General features: G+C 35.2%; 1 protein-coding gene across 1 annotated transcript in view; it reads left to right on the top strand.

Moving 5' to 3' along the window:
* Window positions 1-8,311: 8,311 nt before the first annotated feature.
* Window positions 8,312-18,340, top strand: part of LOC117113437 (transmembrane protein 144-like) — a 14,754-nt gene continuing 4,725 nt past the window's right edge. The window contains exons 1-9 of the mRNA XM_033256772.1: window positions 8,312-8,438; window positions 9,699-9,866; window positions 10,752-10,874; window positions 11,464-11,563; window positions 13,166-13,246; window positions 14,276-14,372; window positions 14,491-14,582; window positions 15,363-15,460; window positions 15,585-15,802. Coding sequence (XP_033112663.1) covers window positions 9,701-9,866; window positions 10,752-10,874; window positions 11,464-11,563; window positions 13,166-13,246; window positions 14,276-14,372; window positions 14,491-14,582; window positions 15,363-15,460; window positions 15,585-15,802 — 975 coding nt within the window. The 5' untranslated portion in view covers window positions 8,312-8,438; window positions 9,699-9,700. The remainder of the gene's footprint in view (window positions 8,439-9,698; window positions 9,867-10,751; window positions 10,875-11,463; window positions 11,564-13,165; window positions 13,247-14,275; window positions 14,373-14,490; window positions 14,583-15,362; window positions 15,461-15,584; window positions 15,803-18,340) is intronic.

Genomic DNA, 18,340 nt, shown 5'->3' with positions numbered 1-18,340 from the left:
TGCCAATAAAGCGTAATTAAGCAGCCTGATTGGCTGTTCTATGTCACATCACCCCTCAAATTTAGCCTGGGTTCCACGCCCTAATTTTAGGTTACTCACTTTTTATTGCACTTAGTGCGCGCCATACCTAGTTTAATTGGCGTCCCATACTCGATTTTTTTTTCGAATTAGAAATTAATTTAGAGACGGAATTCTTATTCAAATAAGAAAGCATAATACACAAGCCTACTCCAAGTATTTAAATACACGTCATCGTGTTGGGATTCAATATTTCGACATTAATTATGCCATCATCATCAGAATTCTTATTCCATCTCTAAAATTAATTTTCTCGTTGGTGGCTCCGTCCAGAATGAGAAAAATAATTTTAAAAAAATAAGAGACTTGTTGCAAGTCTACTTTTAATCATTAAAAGTTGACGGTTGGCTTCTTACAACTAGTCAGCGCTACTACATAACATAGTAGTTATTCCAGCTGGTACAATTTTTAAATTTCAGAAAATTAAAACCAAATGCTTCTAAGACTTACCATTAACTCTGTTCCTCTAGAGAAATACGAAAGTTACTGAACAGTAATGCCAATAAATTTGTTAATTAGTAATTTTATAATAAATATTTCATAATAATTAACAATGATTATTAAATAACTATAATTGGTAATTAGTAAAAAATAATAATTGATAATACTCCCTGCTTACTAAGCACATGCAAGAATTGCCACCCTCATTAAGCTGTTTATTTTAAAGAAGAAATATTTACTAAGATAAGCCATCAAACTATTTGCACTCACATCATCCTACTAGGATCGGCTGCTATTACCAAACAAAGAGGTTTGATTATTGTATGCCATCAGCAAGGAGGGAAAATTTAAGCTTGTTGAACAGGGTTAGTAAGTATCAACTTCATCGTTTCAGGTCTGATGTTCCCACACACAATGGTTATATTTAGAGATTTCGAAGTACCTGTATTATTCACAATAATACACAGTAAGGCCTATATGGAAATCTTGGCATTTCAATATCAAAAATCTTATTTAAGTATACTTTGTCAATAAGTTGTCTTTTTACCGATACTGTGATCCTCAACGCCAAGCTGAAGCCATAAAAACGCTCGTAGACGTGACGCAGATTAGAGAATGATTAATAATAGCCTACAAGTCATTAAATATTAGACATATTATTATTATTTTTATTATTATTATTATTATTGTTACTGTTATTATTATTAATATTATTATTATTATTCCTTCCAAAGACAAAGCGAACGAGACAGACAGACAGACCATGGACAGACGAGCCAAGTGATGCTGCTTCGCACTCGGCTTGTCTCCAGGTACAATAACGAAGCCATGAGACGGGCTGTTTAATCGCGACTGAATTTGAGGAGTCTCGTGACGTAGAACAGCCAATCAGGCTGCTTAATTTTCTTTCATTGCCAAATTCTCGTGTAGGAAAAAAATATTGCGTGCCGGATCAGTAAGCCTACTTGGTCGTTATTCTGAAGGGCACTCTGTGAAGGCGTGAGCTGTGGACACGATTAAATACAGGGAACGATATTTACAGAGACATGGCTTAACTCTAATGTCTCAAATGCCGAAATTGAACTGGAGAATTAAACGCTGTAGGCCTATAGAAAAGACAGGATAGGGTAAAGAGGAGGAGGTGTTTTGTTACTTGCCTCAGACAGCCACATAACTCACAATTACCGAATTGGAAAATACAGACTTTAAACTCATGTTGATCGAAGTAAACTTTTCAAATTTAAAAAAAAAAAAAAAAAAAAAAAAAAAAAAAAAAAAAAACTCAAAGCTCTGGTTTTTTTGTGTTACTAGATGAAGCGATGGCAAGATGTCATAGTCATAGATTCGTTCTTTTCATAAATTTTAATTTACCTGAAATAAATTGATCTTTCAAACCACCTGCTGCACCACCTAATAGTTGCGGTAAACATTAATGGACAATTAATATAAACAATTTAACTATAATGTAACTTGTAATGACCACAATGGTAGTGAATGTGATCTTATTTCAGATGCTATGTACATGTAGGTGAAAACATTTATGTCTGACCATTAGTCACTTAGTTTCAAATCATCTGTAAGCAGTACGATTTAGTCACGTGGAATTGACCGTATTGTAATATATCAAATCAAATCATTCTTTATTGCAACACTCAAAAAGGGGTGAATTTTACAAAAGTAAATGGTTCAAGCTTAATAAAAATCTAAACAATCAACATTTAAAAAAGTTTCTACAAAAGTACAAAGAGGTCCAACATCACGAAAACATCAAAAGAAACAAAATATAATGCGCCGCTCTGAAAACACAGGAATATTGCACATGATCAGGGAACCACGGTAGTTAAGCTCTGTGAGAGTAATTTTGAGAGCTCTGCGTTGGATTGTTCCGATTGGTCAAATTGTGACTTGGTCAAAACTGTTCCCCATACCGGGGCAGCATACTCTAATAATGGTCTGATGACACAACAGTCAAAAATAACACAAAGCTTGTGCATCAAGTCCAGAATGACGTAATTTTTTTAGAAAAAAAGTAATCTTGAATTCTCCTTAGATACTGATGAATAAAAAGTATAGCCGCGTTAGTCTGTACAGTATAGAAAGTATAAAGTAAAAAACAGCAGCACTTTTGAGACTAACAATATTATATAATTTATTCTCTAGATTTCGTCCACACAGTGGACTTCATCAGGAGATGTACAAATGGGATAAGAAACAACTATAATATACAACTGAAATAATGGGGGCGGTCCTAAAACAACAAAGAATGGTGTACAAAGCAAGTACAAGTCTGCCGAAATAAGCAATCTAAATAAACAGTATTAAAAGAACAAAAGATCAATGATAAGAAACTGTGGGAAATAGCATACAAAATATGTCTATGTCAAAATCAATGATAAAAACAGTAAATAAGCAGTAAATACAGTAAGGTAACTATGAGACAAAAATATAGTTAATAATAAGGCAGCTATAGAAATATAAAAATATACATACAATGATGAGAAATAATTATTGACAGTAATGTGCGAGGAATCCTCGATCAATGTTAAGGCCTAGTTCTATACAGTCTAATTGTGTAATTATTTTCTGTTCAGCTATTTCTCGTTCTAAACTATTTTTGAAAAATTCTTTCTTAACTACTTGCACTTTCATATTCTTAATTGAGTGGCCAGAAGATGCAAAATAATTAGCTACAGGTTTTTGGGTGAGTTTGTGTTTGATTTCATGTTTGTGACCATTAATCCGTTGTCTTAGTGTTTGTCCAGTTTGTCCGATGTAGAGAGCATTAGGGCAAATATTGCACGATATAGCATATATAAGGTTGGATGACATGCAGTTATAAGTGCCTTTTATGTTGAAATGATTATTGTTAGGTCCTTTGACAATGTTACTGGATTTGATATGTGGACAAATTTTGCATGTCCTATTATTGCAAGGGAATGTGCCATTGTCGCTGTTAGTGGGAAGTTTACTTTTAACTAAATGTTGTTTCAGATTAGGTTTGTCCTTAAAAATATCATTGAGGGCTTCATCATGTAGGACGGGTTGTAGATCATATATGATGCGCTTGAGGGCTTTGTTGAGTGATGGGTGATACGTAGTTATTAACGGTGTGTTTGACAACTACATGTGTGTCCCATTGTGTCTGGTAATGGTACATTAACAGAAGGAGTCTCAAAGTATGTTGACTCACTACTCAGACCTTACGCAATAGCCTCCGCTAGCTATATAAAGGACACAACAGACTTTCTTATGAAACTTAACAATATCAATAATTTGCCTGAAAACACCTTACTTGCAACAATGGATGTAAAATCGCTATACACGAATATACCCCACCAAGATGGGCTGGATGCTATTAAACACACATTGCCGAGTGATATTTCACATAATATATGTTGTTTAGCAGAATTCGTGTTAACACACAACCATTTCATCTTTAACGGATCACGCTACCTTCAAATCAATGGTACAGCGATGGGAACGTGCATGGCACCCCAGTACGCGAACATCTTCATGTCCAACTTAGAGAAACGTTTCTTTGACACCCGCACACTCCAACCCGAACTCTACCTTCGTTTCATTGATGATATCTTTATTATATGGCCCCATGGAGAAGATTCTTTCAACGAATTTTATACTGATTTTAACTCATTTCATAGAACTATCAAGTTTACCGTTGATATATCTAAGGACTCAGTGGACTTTTTGGACACTACAGTTAAGTTAAATAATGGCCATCTTAGTACATCCATATATAAGAAACCAACTGACACCCAACAATACTTACACGCAACTAGCGCACACCCTAAACATGTTACTCGGTCTATTGTATATAGCCAATCCCTCCGTTACAACTGCATTTGTTCTGATACTACAGACAGAGATAATCATTTAACAGAACTAGCTAACACATTTAAGAAACTTAAGTATGACACACATGTAGTTGTCAAACAGATAGAGAAAGCTAAACGTATACCACGCCAAGACCTACTGCAATACAACGAAAAGACATCCTCTAACCGCACACCGTTAATAACTACGTATCACCCATCACTCAACAAACCCCTCAAGTGCATCATAGATGATCTACAACCCGTCCTACATGATGAAGCCCTCAATGATATTTTTAAGGACAAACCTTTCATTGCATTTAAACAGCCCCCTAATCTGAAACAACATTTAGTTAAAAGTAAACTTCACACTAACAGCGACAATAGCACATTCCCTTGCAATACTAGGACATGCAAACTTTGTCCACATATCAAATCCATTAACATTGTCAAAGGACCTAACAATAATCATTTCAGCATAAAAGGCACTTATAACTGCATGTCATCCAACCTTATATATGCTATATCGTGCAATATTTGCCCTAATGCTCTCTACATCGGACAAACTGGACAAACACTAAGACAACGGATTAATGGTCATAAACATGACATCAAACACAAACTCACCCAAAAACCTGTAGCTAATCATTTTGCATCTTCTGTCCACTCAATTAAGAATATGAATGTGCAAGTAGTTAAGAAAGAATTTTTTAAAAATAGTTTAGAACGAGAAATAGCTGAACAGAAAATAATTACACAATTAGACTGTATAGAACTAGGCCTTAACATTGATCGAGGATTCCTCGCACATTACCGTCAATAATTATTTCTCATCATTGTATGTATATTTTTATATTTCTATAGCTGCCTTATTATTAACTATATTTTTGTCTCATAGTTACCTTACTGTATTTACTGCCTATTTACTGTTTTTATCATTGATTTTGACATAGACATATTTTGTATGCTATTTCCCACAGTTTCTTATCATTGATCTTTTGTTCTTTTGATACCGTTTATTTAGATTGCTTATTTCGGCAGACTTGTACTTGCTTTGTACACCATTCTTTGTTGTTTTAGGACCGCCCCCATTATTTCAGTTGTATATTATAGTTGTTTCTTATCCCATTTGTACAGTCTCCTGATGAAGTCCACTGTGTGGACAAAATCTAGAGAATAAATTATATATTGTTAGTCTCAAAAGTGCTGCTGTTTTTTACTTTATACTTTCCTTAGATACTAAATAGCGTCAACGTGGGTTTGACAAGATATGCTTAATAATCACACTTAAAAGCTTAGTGTTCTCAAATTGTTTGACTGAACAGTTATCAATTACTAAAGGTTCAAAAATTGACTTGTTCTTTTAAAACTTTTAACCATTTCAACAATTTTTTTGGCATTTATGGTCATATTATTGGCACAAGTCCATGACAACAAGGAAGGCAAATTTTAATGTAATTAATGGAAACTTTTAGACATGTACCATATATGGAATATCATAGATCTTGCTGGAAGTAATAATGAAATAAAGTAGAAATATTTTATGAATTGGTTAATGCATGGAGGAAATATATCTTAATATATTTTCTCCATGGTCAATGCAACTGTGTAAGATCTTGTTCCTGTTATGCGCCCTAAGCGCAAACTTTTCACACAATGTTGTTAATGAAAGAAAGGTGTTTTATTAAATAGAAAATGTGCTTCTACACAAAATTGTGGCAGCGTTAAAAAAGGTCCGAATGGAACTAAAAGCAATGCCTAAGAAACAGTATAATTCCTACTTATCCAAAATATCTCAAAAAATGAAAACCAATCCCAATAAGATTCTTTGTTGTGTAGTAAATGTAAGTGTAAAAACTGAATAAAACAATTGCGTATACCGCCCAGGCAAAATCTAATATTCCTATTAATCACTTTTCTAAATTTTAGCGACGCTGATGACCCATCGGTTGTCCTTCTAGTCATGAGGTTCCTGTGAGCATCCTGGATACCATACCTATTAATGTCCGTATTTATCTTAGTAAAGTAGCATAAGGCCTCAGGATGGGACCCTGTTTGTAACATCGTCCTTAGGCCATGCTCCGATTCTTTGCCTGTTTCTCTTTGTAACATATTTACCAAATCAATTCTGTCTGGACTTTTTGCCACTATTGGAAACGCTCCAATATTGTTCCTATTCATAAGAAAAAGTAAATTTACATAAAGATCTTGGTGTATATATTAGTTCCATGTTAACGTTTACGTATCATATTAATTTTATTACGGCGAGGGCTAACAAAGTAAAATAATACAATTTTTTAATTTTTTAAACCATGTCTATTGGACTCAAAAAACCCAATTACATATGATTATATCAAATTGGAATTCTAAAAATATAATACAGTATTTGATTTTCAACGATTTTCGTGGTGACCATCTTGAATTTCAAAATGGCTGCCCTCCTGGATTTTGGAAACCATTGTGTACTCAAGCAGCTCAATAATTCAAAGAGAAGTGGAATTACAAGCCAATATTCGCCTTTATACTATTTTTGTGGCGGCCATTTTGAATTTCAAAATGGCTGGCTCCCTGGCCGTTTGAAACCATATTTGTCAGACTCAGAGAGCCTATGTTGAGACACCAAATTTACTATTACAACTAGAAGACATGTAATTATACTGAAATTTCCATTTTTGACAATTTTGTATCCGCCATCGTGAATTTCAAAATGGTTGTCGTTCTTTTTTTTTTGAAACATTGAATTCAGTGACCCCAATAACATTATACTTAGACACCAAATATAGCCTTTTACATTGAGTAAAGATATGTGCCAATATCTAATTGTATGGTGGCCATTTTAAAAATTGTCGCCAAAAAATGTGTTGAGCCTTTTCCTTGACTGACCCCCAACCCCACTCATTTTTTATGTAGAGTAATGCTAAATCAGTAGAGAAAGCTTGAAACATAGTCACCGGTGTCATTAACTTTATAAACTCGTGCTAGACCGGGCACAATTTGTACTTCGCTCTTAAACAATAATATGAGCCTTACCAACAAGTTACAAAACTAGTCTGGAAAGTGCTACTTTTGCTGGTACTTTAACCGATCGCGATTTTTTTTTCCCGTACGAAACATTTACATGAAACTCCACTCGGGCCGTTTCGGCTGAATCCACCCGAAAATCTCATTGCAGAATTCAGGAGGTCAAAAGGTGATCAACAGATAAACGTCTACAGAACAACTTCTGAGTAGTACGGAAGCTTAAAGTGACCTTCCGCGTTTCCGAGTTTCCAAGATAATTATCATGGAAACATGGAATAAGTATTTATTAAGACGTCTTTCCGAGATAATTTATCTCGGAAAGACGGATTTCCGAGATCTGTCTCTTATACACATCTAGATGTGTATAAGAGACAGACCGTAGGTAAACATAGAAAGAGCAATAATAGTAAAACTCGAGCGTCACGACATTGCGAAATGTCTGCTCTTGTTCCTCGTATCGTACTCACTCGAGTCAATCCGAGATGGCCCGAGTGAAGTTTCATGCAAATGTTTCGTACAGGAAAAAAAATCGCTACCCGATCATACACCGTGCTAATTGATTTCATGGAGAACATATGTCGAGGCGCACGCGCACCAGATCGTTTGTTTTTTTTTTATGACGACATGCTCAGTCTGCCACTAGCAAACTGCGTCACGTGCTCACAGAAAGCAGAAATGACTTCGTCAGCCCAAAGTCAGTTTATATTTTTAAAATATAACAAATGAAGTCTGAAATATTGAATATTGCATCGTTTTGTTCTGACTTTCTGTTGTACTACCTTATTATACTGTATATATGTATACATAATGCGTTATAAAATATGTCACCAACTCCCATAAATATTAATTGCTGTAATAATTCTATGTAATATTTCTGTATGCATCGCATAATATTCATTAATAAGCATGTTATTGAAATCAAAGACCAGAATTACCAATCAGAACGCCTTAGGTAAGTTAGCCTATATAACATTCATACGGACAATCATTTACTAATACTGCAATGCCAAGTACTAGAAGTTTTCTTCATTTGTCATAAACTGAAATCCGTGAAAATTACTTGTTCAGGTAATGGAAAATTTCTTTTTTTTTTGCATGTGGGGATTTAATGGAGCACAGCTTCTATATTCTCTGCTCAATGACTATAGTTAAGATTAACTTTACTCAAGAAGGATGATATATTGTTGTATTTTTATACTGGATAATAATGAAAATTCACTAATTCCTATGTCCAAGTTGATAGCGTTTATGTTACTTCAAAAAATGATTTTTATGATATTTTGGGTATTTTGCATTAACAATACATAAAATGAACGTAAGCAATTTTTACCAATTCGTTAATCAGAACAACAATGTTTCTATATTCTTAAAATTTTATACAGCCGGAGTTTCGAGCTAGGCAACCTTTGCTATAAAGGTACACTTTCTCCATCAAAGACTTCTTCTAAGAACGGAATTCACAAAAATCTTTGAAATTTTAATATTAATTTAGATTCTCAGATAATCGCTTAAGTAATAAACCCGCAAAAAAATACAAACACGATTATTAATAAATGTAAAAATGAAACATATGCCCAGATGTTTTTATGAATTAATTTAAGCTATCAGAGCAGTCATTAAAAATTGCATGAATATAGTGTAGCTCCATAAAATACAAGGTTCTAATACAAGTATGCGTTTTATTAAGTGCTTTTCACACCTCTGCCACACATTTTGATCAGTTGTAGGCCTATTTGTAACCATTGATTTTCAAGACCAGTCACAGCTTAGCTTTATAGACTTTAGTTGTTGCAATCTGAGAAATGGTTAATAAAAGATTTCTTTATGAATTAAACTATCCACATCAGTTCGTCTTTCGTCTTTCGTCTTTTGATAGATTCCACCATAGAAATATTTTTAATATTTATACGAATACCTTAAAAATCAATACTTGGAACTCAGTTTGTAAATCGGATTTCCTTGAATTGTATCATAAATTAACATGCCCATATACATTTTATGACGTCATCAAGATCCTTAAGCCCTGTCAAGATCGTCAAATATTTTTTTGACAAAAACATGTGAAGTGACTAGATCACAACAAAATGCAGGCACTTCATATGAGCTTATTTAAGTCAACATGTTTGTGCTTCAATAAACATCTGCTTTATCGCACGTATGTAGGCCGTAGGATTAAAATCATATTTTTGTATTAGCATTTATACGACAAACGATGGTGTCAGGCAACAACTTTAGGTAGAATCGACATTTGTAGCGAAAAAAATAGTTTTCTTTGTTACATACTTGAAAATAATTGTCAGACTTTATTTGTACAATGTATCTAATAAGAAATGGCCGATATGGTTGAATACAGTGACTCCAATAATATTACAACAGTAGGCTGGACGACTGATAGGTCTGTGCCCTCTGACATCATTGGATATATTGCGTCGACAATTGCTGTCGTTTTCTTTGGTGCCAATCTAGTCCCTGTCAAGAAGGCCGATACTGGTGATGGTAAGACGTTTTTAAGAACTCTTAAACATCCTGAAAGAGCTTTTCAATATTTAACGTGTCAAATATCCTAATTAAATTAATGTATTAAACCACTTAATTGCAAAGTTCTACTAACACATTTATATTTCATTTGCACCCAATGTAACACTTTACCCCATAATGGGCCCTGCCTGGATAAGTGGGCAACCCAATCCTTCAACCCTATTGCTACCCCTCCTGTTATACTTTTGAAGTCCTAATAGGAGGTCGGCTTTACTAATCAGAGCCAGAGCCCTGAAGAAACCATAATAAGCATTGAGTGCAGAATCCTATGTCATCCATAGGTGAACCCATATGGCACCCATATAACTCCATATGGAGTTGTTACATGGGTTCTGATTAGAGCACACCATTCTCGACCGATTAAGTGTTTTAAAAATTATGAAGGTAATGTTGCTGTTCAGAGGGGCTTTTTTATACCTATAAATCTATATATTTATAAAGTATGTAATTTCTGACCAATAACGCCAAAAGAAAATTGCTGCAACGGTGTTCTTACATTACCTTCTGGCATAACCTAACCACAACGTTCGAGAACGTTATAATAACATTTTGTGTTTATGGAAAGCAACTCATATAGTTTTTGCAAAGATCAGAAATTTAATGAAAGCCTTGATAAAACCAAAGACTATAACACTATGTGAATAATAGGAGTTGAGTACAATACCGGTAGCTTATTCATATTCATTATTATTGGTAAATATCAGAGATCATTCAAACTTTTAGAAAGTCTGTCAAAAACGTGTTTAAAGAGCTCTAACCTGCTATTCGATAAATACTACCCCAATATCAATGGAGTTATGTAAAAGGCATGTAAATAAAAACGATTCTTATATTTTCGCTTAGGTATGTTTTATCAGTGGATAGCCTGTTCGTCCACCTGGTTAATAGGGCTTATTGTCCATTTGATTCGAGGCTGTCCACCATTTAAACCACTGGCGATGCTTGGAGGGCTTTTATGGGCAACAGGTAGGCAAATGTTTTAGGGTTATTTTAGCAAGAAAATTTAACTGTACCCGGAATTTTTCGTTCGATATAAATGGGAAATGCACCCAGGATTACTCCGGAAGTAACCCGGGTCGTTTCTGCCTTTGGCAGAGTAAAAGGGGTACCAGACAAGGAATACAAACCGTAGGCCAGTGTACACATTTTGGCTCATGTGCACTATAAAGAACGCAGTACATCTTTCGAGAGAGTAAGGGTTTACCCCGGTGCACTGGTCCATCTCACAGCCCCTGCCACTGTGACTAGACCGTGGTGCGCCTTCTTGGCTTGCTCATGACACGATGGGACCCTTAGGGGAGAAGTAATTTGTAAAAATGAGTAGTCCACACCCGGCTCGGCCCAAAGCCTTCAACTGTGACGTTGGTCTTCCATCCAGAAGAAGACGAAGATGATGAAACTCGGTGATTTGACTAAATCATAAATTTACAATGTGAAGTGTGCTGAAACCTGATTTGTAATAGTTTATTGTTATTATTATATCTATTATCAGGATATTATTAATGTAATTTTATGATGATTAATATCAAAGGACTTTTAATAATGCTATTGCTAGGTCATATCACAGTGGTTCCAATTTTGAAGACAATTGGAATCAGTCTCGGCTTTATGATATGGGATTCCACTAATCTTTTGGCAGGCTGGGCAAGTGGAAGGTAGGTTAAATTTATAATTGTTTTTAAATCTTGACAGCTAGTAAGATCATATATCGTCAACGACTTAACAACATCTATTAAAACATTTGAGATTTGTTATTGTTTAAGAAAACTCAAATGTTTAAATGTTGACAATGACAAGTTGTATTTCTTTTATAAAAGTTTTATTCAACCTGTGATTATTTTTTGTTTTGTGGGCTGGCTAAATTAATTAACTGAGAAGAATCAAATTACAAGAGACAGCAAGCAAGATAATTGGTTTAGATAATGATGTGAATACAATTAATTTTTGTGAAGAGGCTATGTTATCAATTAAAAGAGATTTAACTCATCCATTATAATAAGCATATCACATACCATGTATGGAAGAATGACAACTCATATGGTAAAAACGAATAGACATAGGGACGCTTTTTTGCCGAGTGCAATACGGCTATTTAGTAACATATTTTCTAGAAACACTCTAAATACTTCGATCATGGATAATCAAATACTTTTAACGTTTTTCGTGTATTTTTTAAATATATGTTTCAAACTTATAACTAACTTATAACAGAAAATAATTTCATATTGCTTTGACATGATAAATAAAACAAATTTTAATTTGATGTCTTGAAGTTAATAATTTTATCTTGGTTATTACTGCAAAATGTACAAACCTATCAACTTGTGATATAATCTTTTGGAATATGTTGATACGTATTATGTTTTAAAATGCTTAATAGAACAATCAACAAGTATTTTATATGTCGATTTAAGTATGACAAAAAAGAAAGCCTAATACATGTATTTAAAACTACTTATCTTTAAGGAAAATACAAATACAACATGAACCATAACAATACAACAGGTCAGACGATTGTAATATGAAGATTATAATGTTAATATCAGTAACTATATTAATCTTACTCCATGTTTTTAATAAGCAATCATTGTTAGAATTATCGTTGATGCTCCGGTTAAAGGATTAAAGTCAACACTGAGTTTTATTTTACAATAGAACATTATTTTTTTTAAACTAAGTGTCACATGAGAGTCTTTAATGCCTTTTGTAATTATTGAACGTTAGGTTCTCCAAAAAAATATTGCAATGATAGTATTTACTTATTATTATTATTATCATCATTAATTGATTTGTTAAGCGGAAAAAATAACTAAATTATTAAAGAATTTATTCAAAAATGAATTTATTGTAATATGATGGTATGAAGAAAATGTTGTGTTTCCCTTTTTTTTTTAAATGCAGAAAAAAAAATGTAAAGGTTATTGGCAAAGATGTATAATTTATTAGAAAATATTTGTAATATATATGACGTTTGAAAACTAAATAAATTACCTTTTTGGTTGAAACGAAAATGAAATCTTTGTTAATTACAAAAGGTATATCAAGACACAGAAACGTAAGTTGTGCAGAGTAGCTTGCGTATAAGACGTCAATTCAATTACAGAGGTTTATAAATAATTGTTCGTAAGATATAGTTTTTTGTTTTTTTTCAAGACTGAGCTCCGATGACGATGCTGAAATAAGAGTTTAAGATATTTTAGCTTATTTACCAATACAGATGAAAATCAATTTGTTAATTCTGTTTCCTTTTATTTAAGATTTGGTTTGTTTGGTCTTCACAAAGATGTTATCACAAGACCAGTGTGTTCCTATCTTGGAGTGGCGTTTTCTTTGTTAAGGTATATTTAGGTGGATTTATTCGGTGTAAAAATCAAGGTTGAAGAAGACTTTTGTTTTTTCGAGTAGGGACCTTCTGGTGGTGATATGGGCAGCACACCGAGAGGCATGGCATTCCCTTAATTTGTTCTCCGAAGTGTACTTAACGTACACATGGGCCAGAACGCACACAGGATCAACGGCTTAAACATCTCATCTAAAAGACGGTGCGCTATCGTAACTTACATTTTAACCCTCCAGTTGATATTCAAGGAGAGCAGCGATGAGAATTGAACCAGGGACCAAGATATCTCCGTAGTTCAGCGCAGCGGTTGTGCCAGAAATTGGCCGACAATGGGCCCGACATGTGCAACGGAGGGATCCGAACCAAGTGGCCGACAAAGCCTTTGTCGGCGATCCGGAATAAAAAGTCCTTTGTAGGGTTCAAGGAATTTTTATAGCTTAGTATGGTCCAAAATGTGGTTGTAGAATATTAGGGATTGGCAGTCAAAATAACGTTATTTGGATAGGCAAATTATTATTTTTTTATGTTTGATCCGACGACCGAGTCGTGCGTCGTACGACAGGGGTTCAGGCCTGTCCGAAGGGGCAAAATCCCCCCCCCCGCTGGCGTCACCATTGGTTCAGCGCACACACAGTGGCTACCACCAGTTTAGCCGACTGAACTATACTGCTCTCGAGGTAAGCTGAACTCGTAAGGTGGTTACTATTCTGTGATGTCCATCAACGATCAGCAGACTGCATCGTACCGTCAGTCGCTCACAGGGAGTGGAGCCTGATTCGTCGACGGCGGACAGTCGTACGACTGTGTGTATATAGGCCTAATACTTAATGCACAAGGAGTTACACATGGGCCGTTTTATTATTTTCAAACCGTCTGGTTCAAGCTCAGCAGGTTTAGGCTAAATAATTATGTGCTTAATATTTCATTAGGAGATACATGACCATCAATAGCCTATTGCTGCAGGGCCTATACTACAATCAAGAGCGGATTGTTTTACTTTCATTTCATCTTTTCATTCAATTTTTAGAGCATTTATGTTAATGTTCGTTGAAGAAAATGTAAGTGCCGAAAATGTCCCATCTGATGACGAATCATCTGTGTTATTAAAAGAGAGGCAGAGACGGGTAATTACTAAATGTTCATTTCAGAGCTTATAATTATGTAGGGCCTAGGCCTATATTTATAAACTGTATAAACGTAGTTCCATATTAAGTTTATATAGTTGTTTTGTTGTCTGTGTAGGCAAGTACACAAGTCACAGCCGCTGAACCAGAATGCTCTGTTGGTGCAGCGTCATGGGTCGACAACCTCAGCCCAATCTATAAACGAGTCGTGTAAGTTTACAACTGCATTTTTAAATTGTTAAAATTAAAATTTACTGTTCCTGTTTCAAATTCAATTTTGTAAATTTGATACTTTGATAGCCAATCACCGTTTAGCGCCAGTAGTCTTTGTCTATTTTTTTTTATAATACAGTAAGGTCATTTGTGGGGTTTGGTCTTACTGTATTACGGGGTAGGGAGGAAATGCTCCTCAGACTGATAAAGCTAGGATCGATAGGGTGATTAGGAGGGTGGAGATGATGGTCGAGGAGAGAGTGTGTTCGGAACGTGTATCGCGTCTGTTCAAGTGTATTTTGGATTGTATCCGTCGTTTTAGATTACCGGCCTCTCGCACAAATCGCCAGTCCCTCTCCTTCTACCACAGGGCATAAAACAGTTTAATTCAAATTTTGAAAGGGGATTTCCTTTTTCTTGGTCTGATTTTATTGTTTTCCTTTTCTTTTTCTCTTGTATTGAAACGTCTATACATTTTCTTTGTTAACATTTTATGAATTTCATTTTTTGAGGATGTTTTTGAATCTTTGAATCTTGACTGACACTGACTAGCGGATTGATCGGCCCAGGATCTTATTAAAATCAAATCTTAAAAACATAAACAATTTTATAAAGGGATGAATAATAAAAGTGTAAAACAGTCAGTAAAAAAAATCGGATTGGACTAATACAGATTTTCTCAAAATAACATACAGACCATTAACATATTTTTTAACTAAACATTTAAATTCGGATTAATGATATTAAAAATATCATTAATTGTATATTTTTTTCTAGGGGCATTTGTCTCTCACTAATTGCAGGAATATTCTATGGTTTAAATTTTGTCCCATGCATCTGGATTCAGCAAAATGTTGAAGGATCAAGTAGTAATGGTAAGTAGCTGTGGCGTATGCAAGAGTGCGCGGTGGTGGGGGAGGGGTGGGGTCTGGTAATTATTGTCACTGGGTAATTTTTACTTTTTCAGTTCTGATATTCTAAGTTTTGTTCTTCTTTCAGGATTGGATTATGTATTTTCTCATTATTGTGGAATTTATCTAACCTCAAGTATCTACTTCTTTTTGTACTGTGTATTGAAGAGGAACCAGCCACAGTTACCCCCGGGGTTAATCTTACCATCGATGGCCGCAGGGGTGATGTGGGGTATAGCTCAATCAGGCTGGTTTGTTGCAAATGACATCCTTTCCACATCTGTGTCATTTCCGATTGTTACAGCAGTGAGTACAGTTTATCGCACACTCTAATTCTTTTTTTGCTACTATCACAAATCTACCACTACAACTACGTTATCGTTTGGGATGGTGGGAATGACCTTTATCAACAATATCCAAGGTGGACAGGCTTTGTGGAACGGTTCGTATTTTACACCGACTAGCTACTGCTTCTTAGACCTATAATGTCAAAACTGCTGCTAGTCTGTGCATATTTTTACTTTTTTTAAAAATTAGACACAAGGCACAGTTAAGAATAGTTTCTATACTCTTTTCGTGGTCACTGGCATAGAATCAATCATACAATGCACAAAGTCCTTCACTCCATGTTCAAAATTGTAACCAACTTGCCCATCCATAGATCAAAACAGACTTAGTCCAGAATTCGATTCATATCCAACTCGGTTCAAAACCAATTCTGGCCAGCAGAAAATTCTTGGCCAAAACTTACTAGGACCAGACATTTTTATTAACTAACTTCCCCAGCCCTATAGTTTCTCTAGCTCTTGAAAATAGTAGAAAAAGATAAATATATCCAAATTGAAAAAGAAAAAAAAATGTGGACTGATGTTAGCATGAAGTAGTCACGAACCACGCCCATGCGCAATAGACCTTTCTGGAGTGTCAATCAAACTTAACAACTGACTAATCAGAACAGCGCTAGATACGCACGCGTCTCACAAACACATGAGTTGTCCCACAATGCACGTGTTCGCGTATGCTTTAACACTGGCTATGTTGTCACACGGCAGCTAACGGTTAGCAGGATCCGGATCCTGCTAACCGTTAGCTGCCGTGCGTCTATGCGAGAAAATCCCGATCCGGATACCAACAATATGATGATCGAATCACTGGCCAATAAGAAACTGGAAATTGTAAACGCGTACGTGTGATTGGTAGATGATAGAAACGCCCTCAACTTGCTAATCGATAGCGCTTGCTAACCGTTAGCGTATCCGGATACCGCTAACGGTTAACGCTAACCGATCGGGCGTTCTCACGCAGGTGCTAACGGTTACCGCTAACGGTTAGCGCCCGATCCGGATACTAGGGCTCTCGTGAGAACCAGGCTACAGTCGTCTTGTGGGACCTTAGCAAGAATATCCAAGGGGTGGGGCTTAGTGGAAATGTCCATTCAGCACAATGACAAAGTATCCTGCCTTTACCATTACCTTTATCTGAAAAGGTTTCTGGGTTAGAACAGAACAAAGAAAAAACGAATACCATGTAGGTTGAGAATTAGAAAGAATGTCAGAGGTCACAAGTGCTTTTTAACATAGTTTTGTTATGATAAATCGACATTGAAATAATCGAGCATTTTATTATTACGTTTTTAATACATTCATTTATTACCGAAATCGACCAAGGATAAATAATAGCTTGTTATATAGTGTTTGACAATCCAATATTTCATAATTTGAATACATTATTCGTTTATTGAATTTATTAATTTATCACATTTTACGTTAAATCATAATTCAACAATCAAATAGTCGTCATTAATATGCCTTTGTGTAAAATTAACAATGCGTTGAATCAAACCTCGTCCGTGAGAAAGACCACACATGATCAATGGAACAATACAATCATTACCGTACCGTACTTATTTAAAATCCTTCATTTGAACCGCCAACGTTCGAATTTGCCGCTTGGTTTGGACCACGCGCGTATTTGCTGCACATTGTAAATTGTCAGCAAACAAAGTCTACAGAATACCAATGTACGGTGTGTTAAAGCAGTGGAGGAGCCAGAGTTGTTTGAACGGGGTAGCTGAACAACATTTTCAGAACAGATAAGTGAGTAGCGCATATTTTAAAACATAACATTGATATTCATTGAAATTTTTAATTAATGTCAAAACGGGGATCCGAGCATGGTAAAGCTACAGAACTTTACAGACACAGCCCCGCATGACGTGCGATTGTCTGTCTAATCGTATATAATAACAGTGACAGAATCGGCGTATTTAAAATATACTGCTTCGGAAGGAATCGGGTGTATGAAAAGATTCGTCGCCTGTTGTCAGCTTGAATAGGTAACTTGCAATCTCTCTTCATTATGTTTGACTTTGGTCTTCGCTTGAAATAAGAGTAATATAATGTTTGTGTACACTTTTTAAGACTGCATTCGAAACTTGTTGCATTACAAACATTCTGATGCCAGTGCTGCAACAAACGTTTTATTATTTAGTTTTGATTCAACATGGACTGTGGTCCGAGGAGTTGGGTCTGGACCGGTTTGAAGTAATACAGTCTGAGTTGGATTTTGTTCCCGATTGTTTGGTTAACTGCTACTGCTATTGATACTACTGCTGTAGCAATAGCGGCTACTTCTACTGCTGCACAGCTGCTTCTGCCACTTCTGCTTCTATTGCCGGTACTGCTGCTACTGCTACTAAGTATGGCTTACTAACACAATTTATTTATTTACCAAATTTGTATAGCGCCCTGTTCATGAATATTCGTGTTTAAAGGCGCTTTACACAAGAATACAAAAATATAAATTTAGATAATAATAATATTGTATGCATTGCACCTGCTATGA

Source organism: Anneissia japonica, unplaced genomic scaffold, assembly GCF_011630105.1.
Source record: "Anneissia japonica isolate Jap-2015-1 unplaced genomic scaffold, ASM1163010v1 scaffold287907_len70230_cov149, whole genome shotgun sequence".
In the NCBI taxonomy this organism is placed as follows: Eukaryota; Metazoa; Echinodermata; class Crinoidea; order Comatulida; family Comatulidae; genus Anneissia; species Anneissia japonica.
This window is presented reverse-complemented; position numbering and strand designations above follow the sequence as displayed.